The sequence below is a fragment of the Tachysurus vachellii genome, chromosome 13 (genome assembly GCF_030014155.1).
Source record: "Tachysurus vachellii isolate PV-2020 chromosome 13, HZAU_Pvac_v1, whole genome shotgun sequence".
NCBI lineage: Eukaryota > Metazoa > Chordata > Actinopteri > Siluriformes > Bagridae > Tachysurus > Tachysurus vachellii.
This window is the reverse complement of record NC_083472.1, coordinates 12,275,001-12,291,533: the sequence shown is the minus strand read 5'-3', so window position 1 is coordinate 12,291,533 and position 16,533 is coordinate 12,275,001. Positions and strand designations below refer to the sequence as shown.

At 39.5% G+C, this 16,533-nt stretch overlaps 2 protein-coding genes across 2 annotated transcripts in view; both read left to right on the top strand.

Moving 5' to 3' along the window:
- gpc4 (glypican 4) overlaps positions 1-8,154 on the top strand; it is a 30,091-nt gene extending 21,937 nt beyond the window's left edge. Inside the window, exons 3-9 of the mRNA XM_060884845.1 lie at positions 2,400-2,797; positions 3,038-3,203; positions 3,823-3,953; positions 4,421-4,561; positions 4,675-4,799; positions 4,886-5,058; positions 5,359-8,154. Of these exons, the coding sequence (XP_060740828.1) occupies positions 2,400-2,797; positions 3,038-3,203; positions 3,823-3,953; positions 4,421-4,561; positions 4,675-4,799; positions 4,886-5,058; positions 5,359-5,567 (1,343 nt within the window). The 3' untranslated portion in view covers positions 5,568-8,154. The remainder of the gene's footprint in view (positions 1-2,399; positions 2,798-3,037; positions 3,204-3,822; positions 3,954-4,420; positions 4,562-4,674; positions 4,800-4,885; positions 5,059-5,358) is intronic.
- Positions 8,155-16,101: 7,947 nt separating this feature from the next.
- The window catches only part of hs6st2 (heparan sulfate 6-O-sulfotransferase 2), an 11,132-nt gene continuing 10,700 nt past the window's right edge, over positions 16,102-16,533 (top strand). Inside the window, exon 1 of the mRNA XM_060885141.1 lies at positions 16,102-16,533. This exon is cut by the window's right edge and continues 468 nt beyond it. Coding sequence (XP_060741124.1) covers positions 16,460-16,533 — 74 coding nt within the window. The 5' untranslated portion in view covers positions 16,102-16,459.

Here is a 16,533-nt window from a genome sequence, read left to right as displayed (position 1 = left end):
GCTTTAGAGCCCTTTATTTATGTATGTAGGTTTTATTTAAACATTTCATGTTAGCATGGATTAGAACTGTTTTCTCCACTGGTCAGTTTCATCATCTTTCTATTAATTGATCCAGCTCTCTTTTCTCCTTCTCCAACTGTCTCCCTATTTCTCACTTCTATGTCCCAGTCATGGCTTTGCTGTGTGACTTTCAACATTTGTCAGATCTGGCATTCTTCCCTGTTTAGCTGGGGCGGGAATTTGTTATAATCTCACTCAAGAGAGCTTGAGCTGCATGCCCTTTTCCTCTTCCCATGTCAGTATGGGGCTGATGGCCGCCCGCTGAAACACTGATGAACGTAAAGGCCGCAGTGTTTCCGGTATCCGTGGTTACACAGCGGCTTTTAAAGGAACGGCCTCAACACCCTCCCCACACACACATACACACCACCTGCCATTTTGCCGAGTGGATGCCAGTGTGAAGTGGAAGTGATGGTGCCTGGCTGACCTGACCATCATATGTGGTGTGCCAGTCACTGTGCTTGAAAGAAGTGCTGTGGTGTGCTTGTATGGTTCTGATATGGTCCAGTATTGGCATAATTCCAGCTTGTTGTATAGTCTGATTTAATAGAGAGCATGGATGCAACTCTTTAACACACACAATAACTTAAATGCATCAAATTGTTGCAAATAGCCAGTAAGGAAGAAGTTAATGTAACAAAAACTGTGCTTATTTCTGTCTGTGTGTGAGGGAGAAAAAATGGGGGAAAAAGATAAATAAGGTGCAGCATTTCAGAGGAATTCTCATTTTGTTCAGATTAAGAAAGCCTGGACCATGGGGAAGGTGTTTCATGGGAGAGAAGGGCTGGATTATTTGTGGTGGGGAGTGGGGTTGACATTCCACAGGATGAAGTAGGTCATTGTTCCCAGTCTCCACTGAAGAGGGCTTTCCGAAGTAACTGATGAACTGAAAGCAGAGCAGAGGGAAAGAGAGAGGCTCGAGGCAGGGTACAGGTCCCTTTTTGGCGAAGGGGGTCTGCATTATTCAGTAATCCTATTGAAAGCTCCTTTCTGAAGGACAGAGCAGGAGCAGCGGCCAGACAAAGAAAAAAGCGAATGGAATGTGACAACAGAAAAATGCCATTGATGGTGGTCAGTCTCAACTGGCTTGATGGGTGAGATGTTACCGGGTGAACAGTAGGCTTCCTTTCATTCTTCCTTCCACTCCCCCTTTTCCCCCCCTGTCAGCACTTTTCTCCCATGATAAAAAGTTATTTTCCTAGAGGCTGCAAGAAAATGTTTGTAGAACAATGTTGGGTTGAATGGAAAATGCATTCAAGTGTTTGAGAATAACCCATATTTATCTGGCCTCACTGGTAACCCTAGTGGCTTTTCCAGACGTAAAAGAACAAAACATTGTGCAATATAAAATTCATCTCTCTTGATTGTAATGACAATGAAATATACATTTTACACGGTAGAGCAGTGGTTTTGTTTTGTTTTTTTGGGGGGTGTGTGGGGGTGGAATGGGTAGGGGAGGGGTTACTTATGGTGGCCGAGAAGTGCAAAACACATTAACAAATCCGAAAACACATTAACAAGTCAGACAACCCGGAAGCGGTTGGTATAGTTTGTGAATGGAAACTTGCCATCATCGGACGAGACACCTTTCATTCACCTGTATATCTTTAATGACAGGTGTCTCGTCCAATGATCGGTAAGTTTCCATTCAGAAACTATACCTACCTCTTCCGGGTTATCTGAATCGGTGCACGAAACACATTAACAAATCCGAAAACACATTAACAAATCCGAAAACACATTTAACAAATCCGAAAACACATTAACAAATCCGAAAACACATTTAACAAATCCGAAAACACAACGACATTTCAGACAACCCGGAAGAGGTTGGTATAGTTTGTGATTGTACAAGACACCTGTCACTCAAGGTATACATGAAGTTCAACAGTCTGTCGCAGGGAAAAGTTGGAATGGATGGATGGAATGGATTACTGTGGATTAATTCTGTTATTTTCTTATATTTAAACGGAGAACTTTACACGTTACACATAAGATTCCATACCTGTATATCTTGAGTGACAAGTGTCTCGTCCGATGATCGGTAAGTTTCCATTCAAAAACGATACACTACCGTTTCCGGGTTGTCTGACTTGTTAATGTGTTTTCGGATTTTTTCATGTGTTTTCAGATTTGTTAATGTGTTTTGCACTTCTCGGCCACCGTAGTTACTGTTAATGTGTTACTGTTAATAAATTCCTTTTTGTTTGAAAGATACAGATAAATATTCTGTCCCAGCAAATAATGACCAATGTTTAATGTCAAGGTGTGCTTTGCGTTGGGTTTAATTCCTTAGCTGTCTAATCTAACTTATTTTCCTTTCCCTTTCTCTCTTGTAGAGTTCTTCAAAGAGCTGCTAGACAATGCAGAGAAGTCATTGCATGACATGTTTATACTCACCTACGGAGTCATGTATGTGAAGAACGCTGAGCTCTTTAAGCACTTTTTTCGTGACTTGCGGCTCTACTACACATCGGGCAGCTCTGCCGTGCACCTCGATAACATGCTGTCCGAGTTCTGGGCTGATCTACTTGAGCGGATGTTCCGCCTGGTCAATGCACAGTATGAGTTCAGTGACACATACATGGAATGTGTGAGTCGGCATACGGAGGAGCTAATGCCGTTCGGCGATGTGCCACGCAAGCTGAGACTGCAGCTGAGCAGAGCCTTCATTGCTTCCCGTACCTTCACCCTTGGCCTAGCTCTCATACCTGATGTGGTCAGCAAAGTCTCCACGGTGAGCACAATGATTCATTCAGACGTATAAAGGAAATCCTGAAAGAGAACATGACCTTAATAAGATTCTTTGACCTTTTGCTTTATTATCGATTAAAAGCGTTCTTCTGTAATTGAGTGGTCTGGTTACTTATCAACCTCTGCAGCTGACCTTTGCACCTTTTTTTTTTTTTTTTTTTTAAGTCTTTTTTTAAAGCTGATTAATGGTCAACCACTTTTTTTTTTGGTTACTCCTTCACAGGTGAGTGCCACCCCAAGTTGCGTGCGTGCTGCTATGAAGATGCTGTACTGCCCATACTGCACAGGTCAAGTGGCTCTGAAGCCTTGTAAAAACTACTGTCTCAACGTGATGCGTGGCTGCCTGGCCAACCAAGCTGACCTTGACACAGAGTGGAACAACTTTCTGGGTAAGGAACAGGAGTGTGGGCAAATCTGTTTAGCAGTGAAGACGTGTAACAGTCACAAAAAGACAGGCAGTAAATTTGTAACGAGTTATATCTCAAACTAATCCTCCAAGTCGCTCTCATTATCCTCAGCTCTTATAAGTAAAAATATATAGTGCTCCTGTAAGATGATGTGTGCTGGGTCTCTATGGTATGTAAAACTGCACTAGACTCAAATTAACAAATTAGCAAATTAACACACACGCACACTTGCACAGTTCCTGGCTAGAGTTTGCTTGAACATCAGCTTTGTGGCGCCTTGTTAAGCCCGCTTGCTGTTTAGCAAGGCTGAACTATGGCTGCCTTTATTGCCTCTTTTGCCAGCTCTGTGGTTCCCCCTAGTGGTAAAACATTAGTTATAGCAGCAATTAGACATTGTCTAAAAGTCACACTTTTTATTTATTTATTTATTCCCCCCTGCCCCTTTCCCAGCAAGCCTAAATAATGACCAGTAAAGCAAAGTTTAAGCAGAGTTTTCCAGATGTTTCTGAGAAAATATTAATTTGTTGTGCTTTGGGTCCTTCATGTCAAGGTTAACATTTCATACTCTCGTACTTAGTATGCTCATGTGTTTGTCTTTTAGACGCCATGCTGATTCTGGGTGAAAGACTGGTGGGACCATTTAACTTTGAGTCAGTAATAGACCCCATTGATGTGAAGATCTCTGATGCAATCATGAACATGCAGGAGAACAGCATGCAAATCACACAGAAGGTTAGTGTCTGTACACAGTACTTTATTATTCAAACATTTATAATAATATACGTCACAGCAAAGAACGGGAAAAAAGAAGCGTTATATTTCACGGAAGCAAAACGTGCAAATGTTTGCATGAGTAATGAAGCTGTGATTGTAGCTGTTCGTAAAGTTCTTTATTGCAAATATAGATCATTACATGTTTTGTTTGCCATTTTGTGCTCTATTTTCTATGCTTTGTTAATTTCCATGTTTCCTTTGTTTGCATTTCATATCACCTCCTTTCTAAGCAATGAATGATAGACTTTTGCTACTCTATATTTCATATTGCATTTGTGCAAACTGCAATTGTCAAAATAATGAAAAAACACAAAACATTACTATTCCTATAAATTCATGCTAGGTACATGGAAGAACGAGTAACCTGAATAAGTGCCTTGAAATTGTAATAATTGTAGAATACTCATCCTGTTTGGGTTCCTCAGGTATTCCAGGGTTGTGGGCAGCCAAGATTAGGCCTCCGCTCCCGGCGTTCTACCAAAGACTCAGGATTCCCTGGTCGCTTCCGACCATACAGCCCAGATTCCAGACCCACCACTGCAGCTGGCACCAACATGGATAGACTGGTAAAAACACGTTTTGCTGCCTGGGTCCACATAGGGCACTCAGATCTCTGTTTACATTGTCACCGTTTACTTGTAATGCTATGGTTAAAGTATAAGTCACAAATTTCTCCCAGGTGGCAGATGTGAAGAAGAAGCTGAAGCATGCCAAAAAGTTTTGGTCTACTTTACCAGAGACGGTCTGTGTTGGAGACAGGGTCACCCACGGGGACGAGTGCTGGAATGGCACAGCCAAGAGCAGGTGAGTTGGAGCAATTCCTGAATGCCATCATTTTGCTTATAGCAGGATGTAGCTTTGAACTTTTCTTTTTTTTTGTGCTGTATCAGGTACGAGTCTGTGGTCTTGGGCAATGGCTTAGCCAATCAGGTCTCCAATCCACATGTGGAAGTGGACATCACCAAGCCTGATGTGGTGATTCGCAAACAGATTGCTGTGCTGAAGGAAATGACCACATGGCTGAAAGCAGCACTCAGTGGAAACGACATCACATTAGACACCGGTAAGAATTGACCACACGTACAGTAATTTAAAACAATGTTGCTGTGTATATTACATCAATCCTTGGGCAGTGCTTCCCATGCTAGTTCCTCTTGTACCTTGTCTTGTAATGTGTCTATTTCAGTGTTTTCCCTGCTTCCAACACTTCCATTTAAACTAACTGGTTGAAGTAGCAGGCTACTAATGTTTCAAATGGGTGTGTTAGTGCAGGGAAAAATATTTATCATGCCTTTTAGTAAATCACTAACATAATCAGACACAATCATTTAAACTCTGTTGTTCTCTCTTCTTCTTGTTAAAGACGATGGCAGTGGAGAGGGTAGTGGCAGTGGCTGTGATTCATCCTCCTGTGATAACGACACGGATATGTATTTCTCTACGCCAACGCCTAAGAAAACCCCTATAGATGTAAAAAAGGTTTCTTCCAGTGGTGTGCGGCTGGCACCGTACAGCCTGGTGCTGAGCCTTGCAGCTGCTGCTCTGATCCTCCCGACCTTCCACATCAGATAAGAGCGCTTCAGAGGTGAAGGATGAGCATTAGTGCGGAGAAGAAACTGTCAGAGGGCTTTTTTTTTTTAAAAACAAAAAACAAAAAAACAAACCAAGAAAAGAGGATGCCTTTAAGACTGTGGTCTGTCTGCCATCTAGGAAAGACTCTCAAGTTATTAATACTCAAATAACGTCACCCTAATATTTTTTTCTCCTTTTTAATACAAATGGACTCTCGTGTACATGGGATTCTGAAACAGAAACACCTCCTTTTCCTACCATTTTCAGTTGGACTTTGCTTCCCAAAGTCATTATCAGTGTTTACAGTAGCACATGGATATATATTCTTCCAAAAGGAGCTTTACAGGCTAAGCATTGCTCTATATTTAGGTGTGTGTATGTATGTTTGTGTATGTGTGCGAGAGTGAGTGTGAGAGCTGGGGTGAAATGACTTTTTTGTTTGTTTGTTTGAGAGCGCCTTTCCTAAGATAGCTTATTATTAAATTCTTATACCATGTTTAGACTGAGTGAAGCAAAATGTAGCAGGTATACAATCACCAGTTAGACACCTGTTATGTGGGTATGCTTCTGATTGCTAGCTTGTGTGGCAGAGACGTTGGCAAGAACACCAAGCGTTTCAGTTTATAATGTTAAAAGATGAGGGCCAAGCAAAATGTGCTACAGAGTCCAAATGACTAGCTCATGCAGATTCGAAGAGTCCTTTTTTAAAAAACAAAAACAAAATCAGCTTCCTGTCAGGGATGTCATGTCTTATAAGAAAAGTGTATTGAAGTGATTGGAATGAATGGAAAGTATATGAATGGAGCTGAAACCTTTGGAATGTTTTCTTTTCATCTGAATGCTGATTGGCTCATAACAGGCCTATTATGGCCACTGTACAAAAGGCGACCTGATGATGACCTGTTGTAAGTGAGGGCTGTGTGCACGGACGTGACTGTTCAGCTTTATTCGTCTAGCTCTGGCACGCACACTGCAGCTGATACAGCCTGACTGCACGGCAGCGGTTCTGTACACAGGTGCTTCACAAGGAAGGAAATCACATCCGCCCGGACAAACGCGTTCATGTGAATGAGAACGGTGTTCAAGACACGGAAGAGCAATAATGAAATTAACACAGGGTTTATATTTGATGGTTTTTAATTTTGCTAGAAATGTATTCTACGTTGTAAATCTATGTATTGGGTACTACAGCAAATTTGCCTTTTCCAGAATGACTGGAGCTGACTTGAGTGAGATGGAGTGGTTTTCTGTATGTGTGGAAATGTTTTATTTCTTTTCATTTGTTCTGCAGACCTATGAGAGTACCCTATTTATATCCATTCTTATCACATGATAGTCGTCTCTGCATTACCATAGAAGCTAATTTTCCCTAAATCTGTAACCCTCGGTACGTTATCTTAATGTGTTTTTATGTTGGGAGAAAAAGACGCCTCTCACAACGGTAGCATACCTCTCACATCTTGTGAGTTGTAGACTGTTCTTTAGCTCCACAGGCCATTTGTACATGTAGGTTTTCTTTTTGATGACTGACAAGTACAGTGTTATGTTAGAAAATAGCAGGGGTTCTTGCATTACCCCCTTCTAAAATGAATCCACCTTTCTCTCAGTGAACTGCTCCCTCCTTGCTCTTGTACAGTAAGTTATTTAACTGCATGTCTCTAAGTTCTTTTACAAACATGAAATAACGTCCTTAAAGTGCAGTATTGGAAAAAATATATATATTTATATCTGTAGATGGTTGCATTTTAACAGTTTCCTAAATTACCTGAATCTGTACTGGCTTCAAATTTCATGTAATGTAAAGCTTATTGTTTATCCACCAGCTTACCTTTGTCATTCCTTTTTTTTTTTTTTTTTCAACCTCTAATAGTTAATTAAGGATGTTTATAAATGCTCTGAAGAGTTAAGGATAGCCTTGAACATGAGCTCATGAGTGTCTTAGTGTCATATGCACTTTTTAAAATTGCTATTCAAATTGCCAACACTTGAAGTGTTAGCAGGAATCTCTTCGGTGTCTGTTGATTGGAGGTCACTCACAGGCCCTTAACAGAGCGTTGTGGTTTTTTTTTTTTTTTGGATGGTTCTTTTGAGTTCATTTTTATTTAGATGGAGGAAAATCAAGTTTTCTGATTGACTTAACATATGTTAAGTAATGAATCCTTAAAGGTTGTTGCGCATTCATAAATTCTCCACAACAAACCTTCCCTCTGTTGCACACAAAGAAGGAACAGCCATTTAAGTCCTTCCATGTTGAGGTGAGTTGAACAGTTTGACTGGAACGACCGCCTTTTCTGATCCAACAGTCCTTAGCAGGAATACCGAACAAAGTTTGTGTAGTCGTTCCCTCCGAACAATGGAACAGCACCACCTTTGAAACGGAGTTACTAGAGACTTGACTATACAGAGAAAGAATCATGTAAATATGCAGCAGTCGGTCTCTGAGAGAGGTTATAACAGTACAAGTCTTATTCTTTCAGAGGATAGACTTAACATGGGGAAGGGGGGAACATGCTAAAAAAATGTAAGAGAGAAGATGTATTAAACGCATCAAAGTCTTGCAAAAATAAAAAGACTGCAGATATTTAAATATGTGTCTGTTTCATTTCTCCATCTCTGTACTTAGACCAAAATTTAGTTTGTTTCATCAAGTGTACCCTTATGAAAGCACCATTCTTTTATTCTTTACATGTTTTTTGGTAAGGACACATAGCAATTGGCATTTACATGGTCCACTGAAATAAAAATGCTTCTATTTAATACATTTTACTGTGTCTGCATTTCCTTCAAAAAATTCAAGATTAATATTAGATATATTTAAATGTGTTTGTATTTATCCCTAATGATCAAATCTGAGCTGACTGAGGCGACTGTGGAAAGGAAAAACTCTCTTAGATAGAAAAGGAAGAAACCTTGAGAGGAACCAGACACAAAGGGGAACCCATCCTCATATGGGTGACACTGGAGGGTGTGATTTATAAATATATAGTCTGATACATATTGTATTGATGCAAAAGACCACATGGAGTTGCCATGTTAATTGTTAACATGCTCGTCGAGTTGCCATGCTAATAGTTAACATGCTCAAGCCATTTTTCCCCGTATGTATAATTATCCAACCAATCATGTAGCAGTAGTACAATCTATATAATCATGTAGTTACCAGTCAAGAACTTAAGCTGTTGTGCACATCAAACATAGAAGGAATTTAACTGCACCATAGCTCTTTAAGCCAGATGAGCTAATATGAGTATTTCAGGCATTTTAACTCACGCTTTAAGCTCTAGTTTTACCAAATACTGTGAGGGGTGGGGAAACAAATTGCCTTGATGAGGTCGGAGGTCAGTGTCCAGATTGATGTTCAGCCTGACAGAAAACCTACAGGTAACTTAAATAACCACTCTTTACACCCATGCTGAGTAGAAAGGCATGTCAGGATGTGCAACAGGTCACATGTTGAGGTAGATTACAACAGCAATAGCCACATTTGACTCCATTTTTTTTAGCCAAGAGCAGGAATCTGAGGCTATTCTGTGTGTGTGAAGGGGTATGTGCATAAATGAACGTGCTCTGACCAATCGGCGTTCCGCAGCACTGTGGTATAAAGGAGAACCATTTTAAAAGTGATGTTTACTTGGCTGTCCTTGTTTTTCTTCATACGGATGTGGAGTATTGTTTTTTTTTTCCCCCATCATTCACTTTGGATCACCTACTAAAGCTACTTAAAAGTATTGGCGCTTATCCTGCACAGCTCACAGAGAGCCTGAAGCCTTTCTTAGCAGACTTGGGCAGATGATATGGGACACCATGGAAAGGATGCAAACTCATCGGAGGGCACAATCACACACTCACACACACTACATTTACAGCATTTGGCAGATGCTCTTATCCAGAGTGATAAACATTTTATACAACTGCGCAATTGAGGGTTAATGGCCTTGCAGTGGTAGTCCAGTGGTAGATTTGCCACTGGCTACCATATCCCTCCTACTACAATTAGAGATGCCAGTCATTATATGACTACATAGTAAGCCATAAGTTATGGTATTATTTAAAATGGCAAAAGTGGACACCAAAATGTTATGCATGATGTAATGATGCCAGTCTTGATTCAAATCAGTTCATGTATGTGTTCATTCTCTACAGGACTGAAGGAGGAAACTGGGGTAGCCAGAAAAAACTCCTGAGGCATGGGAAGAGCTTGCAAACTTGACACACAAAGGGCAGAGGAGGAAATCAAACCTGGAACCCCAGAGGTGTCAGACAAATGTGTTAACCACTAAATCACACTTACCCTCCACACCCCTGAAGACCATTCTAAATAATCGACTGAATGTCCACATCTTTCAAGATCATGACAGAACTTGGAAATAGAATTGAGTTTAATAACAAATGTAATGTTTTAAACCACTTGTAGATAAGAAAACATTTAATAAAAGTTCTTAATCATTTAATTGGACTGGCAATCAGGCCACCAAGCAACAGATGGTTGTAGTATTAAAGTCTGCAGAGTAGCTTCAAGCAGAAACACCAGAATACTGGCTGAGTGAGGCAAAAGGACACTGGTGCCATTCCTATACAGCACTATACAGATGTCTATCAATGAATAGATCAATACTGACTAGATCATGGATTAGGAAAACCATCAGTCTAAAACTTTTTGTTTTTTAAATATTAAAATGCTTTAGACATCCTTTGAAGACAGTAAGCGACTCAGCTGTCCTGGAAAGAGTGTTCATTTCACCACCTAGGTATCAGAACAGAGTCTTGATGTATGACTTCCTTTTTTTACCCTGCGAAACAGAGGGATCATTTGAGCAGTGCTAGGAGAATGGGAGGGACCGTGGTGCAGTGCAGGGTGTGATTTGTGGTAAGAGGGTGCTGGTCTGTTTGTAGCTTTAGAGACAAGTATCAGGGTGTTTAATCTGATGCAGGCAGCTACAGAAAGCCAGTGGAGGGAACATAGCAAAGGGGTAGTGTGGAGAACTCGAACACGAAAACAATGTGAGGAAGGTTGAAAACAAGTTGGATCAGGAGCAGAGGTGCCAGGAGCGAGTTGCTGTAGTCTAGTCTTGAAATGTCAAGGGACTGAACGAGTACCTGAGAGTCCCAGGTGGACAGAAACAAATGAATCCTTCTGATATTATAAAGGAGAGAGTGACATGAGCGTTTCAGATTAACAATATGAGAGAAAAGTGGTGAGATGAGAAGGTGAGATCAGTTGGAAGAAATCAAACCCAAATGCAAGCTATTTCAACTTAGAATTCTTGATATACTCTTATATTTCCATTATAGTTTGAGATCAGGATGCCTGTCCTGGGAAACATGGCATGATAAGATGCCAGTCCATTGCTAGGCATCATGTGATGACATACATTTACATACGAGGCAATTTAGAATTGTGAGGTGGAAGAAAATCGGAGAACATAACTACACAGATGATCTCCACACAGACAGAAACCTGAGCTCAGGATCAGTCAGTGCACCCTGAAGCAACACCACCACTGTGGCACCATGCTACCTGTACATAATCACCAACTACTTGGCTCAGGTGTTGTTCTGCTTCTCAAGAAGGTCAGCACTTCCTATAAACAGTTCATGTAGAAGTTTCACCATTTCTAAAGTGGATAATCTCATGGATACATAGGACCTTTATACTGTAGATTTGTACATAAGAACTGCAGCTGCAGTCATAAACACTGTCCTGGACTTTTCTCAATGTGCTCACACTGAATACACTCAGCATTTGTTAACCTTAGAATACGCAGCAGGTTAAACACACTACTATAGTTTTCTAGTCTAATATTTTGGGGATGGGGGGTTAAAGTATGTGTGAATCTTTTTTTTATTGTAGTTTTGCTTGTTTTTATTGTAGTTGCACTTCTCAGAGGGCTTTTCTTTATGCCTCTCTATGCAATTCCCAGCTTCTAATCAAGTTGGGGTTGGAGCACACAGTCAGCCATGATACAGCACTGCTGGAGCAGAAATGGTTAAGGACCTTGCTCAAGGACCTCACAATGACAACTTGGAGAATAATAACCAAGCACATTAAACACTGAGCCACCACTGCTGTTTAAGTTCTTGTCTGACAATGACAGATTCTAGATTAACTGCTGTTGTTGATTTATTTGTAGGTTATGTGCTGATAATGTAGTGTGCACTGGAAGTCCCAACGGCATGGTGGTGTAGTGGTTTGCACATTTGCCTCAGATGTTGGGGTTAGATTCCTGCTTCCCAATGCTTCAAAAGTTTCCCCCAGGTATTCTGGTTTCCTCCTCCAGTCCAAAAACATGCCTTGTAGGCTTATTGGCATCTCTAAATTGTCTGTAGTATGTGAATGGTTGTAGGAGTGTGTGTGATTTTGCCCTGAGATGGGTTCACATGCCATCCAGGGTGTCTCCTGTTTACTACAGGCTCCCTTCAACTCTGTGTAAGATAATAAGTACAGGATGGATGGATGAATGAATGCATGGATGGAGCGATGCATGAAATTTTATAAACCCCAGATTACTGCCAGGTTTTAACTATGTATTATAGCATAATAGTGCTTTGCTTCTCTTTATCTCAGCCTCAGATCTTACCTAATGTTCTTAATATTTGGTATGTCATGTGGGGATTAGTTTTGTAGCAGGATTAGGAGTTAAGCACTGTGATTAGAAGTAATATGTGTTTCTTTGCTTACCAGCAGCAGGGTCTGTCTTGTGTTATAAGAAAATATTACAGACTCGCCATAAATGGGGAGATGACACTTTTGGGGAAAATTTTAATTGGATGAAGCAATTATTATATAGGCAAATTAAGGAAATTATGGTGCCATATTATATTATGTAATCTATAAGCCTACTGCTGTAATAAACCTTGTTTTCCATAAGAGAGTAATGTGAGTGTTAGTAAAAAAAAACAACCTCACATTTTGTGTTTTCCATACAATACACACACATATCTGTGCACATGCAGTGTTGATGAATGAGAATTGACATCAAGTTCACATCATACCTCCAAACATTTAAAACTAGAATCAGGGCTACAAAGCATTGAGTAAAATGATGAGTAAATGGACCGATCCTTGTGTATTGTTCCATCCTATATACCGATCCTACAGTTGTGTTCAAAATTATTCAACCCCCACTGAAATTGATTGTTTTGGTCGGTTTGACATTGATTATGATCATTCAGTCATCCTGCTTACAATTAAATCAAAGAGGCACATGTAGGTCAGACAAATATAACATAACATTTATAATGAAATAACCACAAATGTCTTTTCTGAGCTCACATCATTATCAGTTTTATTCAACCCCCAAGTGACATTCAATCTTAGTACTTAGTACAACATCCTTTTACAGTTATAACAGCTTTTAAACGTGAAGCATAGCTTGACACAAGTGTCTTGCAGCGATCTACGGGTATTTTCGCCCATTCATCATGGGCAAAAGCCTCCAGTTCAGTCACATTCTTAGGCTTGCGCACTGCAACTGCTTTCTTTAAGTCCCACCAGAGGTTCTCAATCGGATTTAAGTCTGGTGACTGCGATGGCCACTTCAAAATGTTCCAGCCTTTAATCTGCAACCATGCTCTAGTGGACTTGGAGGTATGCTTGGGATCATTGTCCTGTTGAAAGGTCCAACGTCTTCCAAGCCTCAGGTTTGTGACGGACTGCATCACATTGTCATCCAATATCTTCTGGTACTGAAGAGAATTCATGGTACCTTGCACACGCTGAAGCTTCCCAGTACCTGCAGAAGCAAAACAGCCCCAAAGCATGATTGACCCCCCGCCATGCTTCACAGTAGGCAAGGTGTTCTTTTCTTCATAGGCCTTGTTCTTCCTCCTCCAAACATAGCGTTGATCCATGGGCCCAAACAGTTCTAATTTTGTTTCATCAGTCCACAGAACACTATCCCAAAACTTCTGTGGTTTGTCCACATGACTTTTGGCATACTGCAGTCGACTCTTCTTATTCTTTGGGGACAGCAAGGGGGTGCGCCTGGGAGTTCTGGCATGGAGGCCTTCATTACGCAGGGTGCGCCGTATTGTCTGAGCAGAAACTTCAGTACCCACATCTGACAAATCTTTTCTCAGTTCCTCAGCAGTCACACGGGGACTTTTCTCCACTCTACGCTTCAGGTAGGGCACAGCAGTCGAAGTCAGCATCTTCTTTCTGCCACGACCAGGTAGCGTTTCAACAGTGCCCTTTGCCTTGAATTTGCGAATGATGCTTCCTATGGTGTCTCTTGGTATGTTTAACATCTTTGCAATCTTCTTATAGCCATTGCCCTTCCTGTGAAGAGTAATCACCTGTTCTCTTGTCTTCCTGGACCATTCTCTTGACCTCACCATGTTTGTAACCACACCAGTAAATGTCTAGAAGGAGCTGAGTATCACAGTCATTTTAAAGCTGCCTAATTGGTGCTTATTAGGCTTTATTGCTGCTCCCTGATATCCACAGGTGTTTTCAATACCTGATTGAAAACACTTCATTGAACCTCTGTTCTTCAGAGTGGTAGTCTTTAAGGGGTTGAATAATTATGTCAATGAAGAATTCACAAAAGAAACATTTACTACTGTATTACAAAACTAATTGATGTCATTTTAGTTGCATATGGTTCTTTAAGAAGTCCTTGTAGGATTTCATTCTGAATACAATTACAAATGTACACTAAATTCCCTAAAACCATTTACAGCATTGGGGGTTGAATAATTTTGAACACAACTGTATATCTTAATAAATATATATTTTAATTAACTTTATGACTTTGTGATAAATGCTTTTTATTTATGGGGTATATGTTTTTTTTTTCTCAAACTTTTCTCAAAATTATTTGATCTATATTAGAGTACGGTTGTAACTTATCAAACTGAGAAAAAGTGAAAGGATCTGAATACAAACTGTATGCTTAAAAATGTCTAAACACCAGGGGCGGTTCTAGGAGTTCATCTTTAGGGGGTTTAGCCCTCAGTGAGAATTTAGAACAAGAGGAGTTTTATATTATATATTATATGACTACATAGTAAGCCATAAGTTATGGTATTATTTAAAATGGCAAAAATGGACACCAAAATTTTATGCATGATGTAATGATGCCAGTCTTGAAACAAATCAGTTCATGTAGGTGTGCATTCTCTACAAACAGTATGTCCAATGAATGCAGTCATTAATAAAAAATATTCACAAGACAAAGACCAAATCAATAAATCTTATTTTTATTTAGTCTATTGAATGGATTGTTTGCATCACTATTTTGTTTATGTTATCAACTCTGAAATAAGAATAATAAGAATAAGAATAAGTAATAAGAATAGTGAAATTTCACTGCTTTTGGTTGCCGCCTTTGCGGCTTTAACGTTATAACGTTATAGATAAACGCCTCCAGCTCTGACTGACTGTGTTTCTCCGTTCAAATAAAGACAAAGTAAAAAAAAATTGAATTGAAAAAATTGACATATCCTGCATTTTAACGTAATTTTTATTGTTTATTTATGAAAGTAAAAATTATACTTTTAGTTTTAAAGTGGCTGAGATCACAGACAGGGGGGCTGAAACCGCCCCTGCTAAACACGATGAGTGAACTAACATCTGTGTTCCACTGAGGTTTCTAATTAATAAACTTAAGGTTCTGAACAAACAGCCGTCTGCTTCTGTTGTGGTTCCTACAGCCTTTGCACTTAAGATAATCTAATCTTTTTTTGCTCTCTGATAACCAAACAATAACTGACACGTTCATTACAATGTAGAATAGAGCACCAAGGACACAAACAGAAGTAGGAAAGTAGCCTGCATGTAGAATGGAGAGAGATTTCTTTCTTCTTAGTGTATTGTGTTCATAAAATTTTAGAGATTAACACTGATGTTCATACAATAAAAACATATAATTTAATACAGTATATTATATTATATTACTACAGTATATTATAAAATGTGATTTTCTTTTGTTGTTTTTTTCTTTTTCAGATTATGTTGTAGAAAATATTGGTTATAACAGTGTGATTATTTTCTAAACCCGTTTTTATTGTAATTAGACATAAATAAAAGAATACGATTTAAGCCAACATCTTAATATAATAAAGCATAGTCAATATTAAATATATAGATTAAAAACATTCGTTAAAATATAAACATTTCTCAAGAATTTTTTGATTAGAAATGTAACAGTGTTCAAGTGTATAGTGTGGATCACAAGCACAAGGCCCACTGTGTTGCACTATTTTATTTTTTATCAGTGGTAAAAAAAATCTTAGACAATGTGGTAATTCAGAAATTGTCTGAATCCACCCAAATGTTCATTTTAAAAATCAATGTCAGTGATTGTAGTGACAGAACAAGTTTCTAAAAATAATATATATATATATATATATATATATATATATATATATATATATATATATATATATATATATATATATATATACACTATTTAAAAATATGCTTATGAGCCTGTATATATAGTGTATTACAGATCATTATAATCTTATATGCCGTCGTGTTTCCAGGCGCTGTGGTAGGACTTTTATTTTTTAAGGAGCGACAAACACAAACGCAAGTCCTGCTGGGAAAAAAAGGGGGTCAGAGTCGAATTGTACGAAAGCGTAATGGAAGTGTTCAGCTTCGGAGGATCTTATTTACAATCTTGTTCTTAAACGGTTGGCTTTAAAAAAGGTGACGTTCTGCTTCTGGGTGTTGTGAGAGGGTCTTGTGATAGAGAGGAGCGTGTTTAATGCGGTAAAGCTGCTGAACCAGAAGCGTCGGTTTGTTGTTGAGCATCAAGGCGTCCAGAGGACAACAACATAGAGAGAGAGACATAGAGAGAGAGAGAGAGAGAGAGAGAGAGCGAGCGAGAGAGAGAGAGAGAGACGCCGGTCCGAGTGAGTAATGCGTCCCATTTTTCAGCGAGAAGATGGATGAAAAGTCCAACTACAGTCGTGTGCTGTTCGGGCTGCTCATGCTGCTGCTGTTCGCCGTCATTGTGCT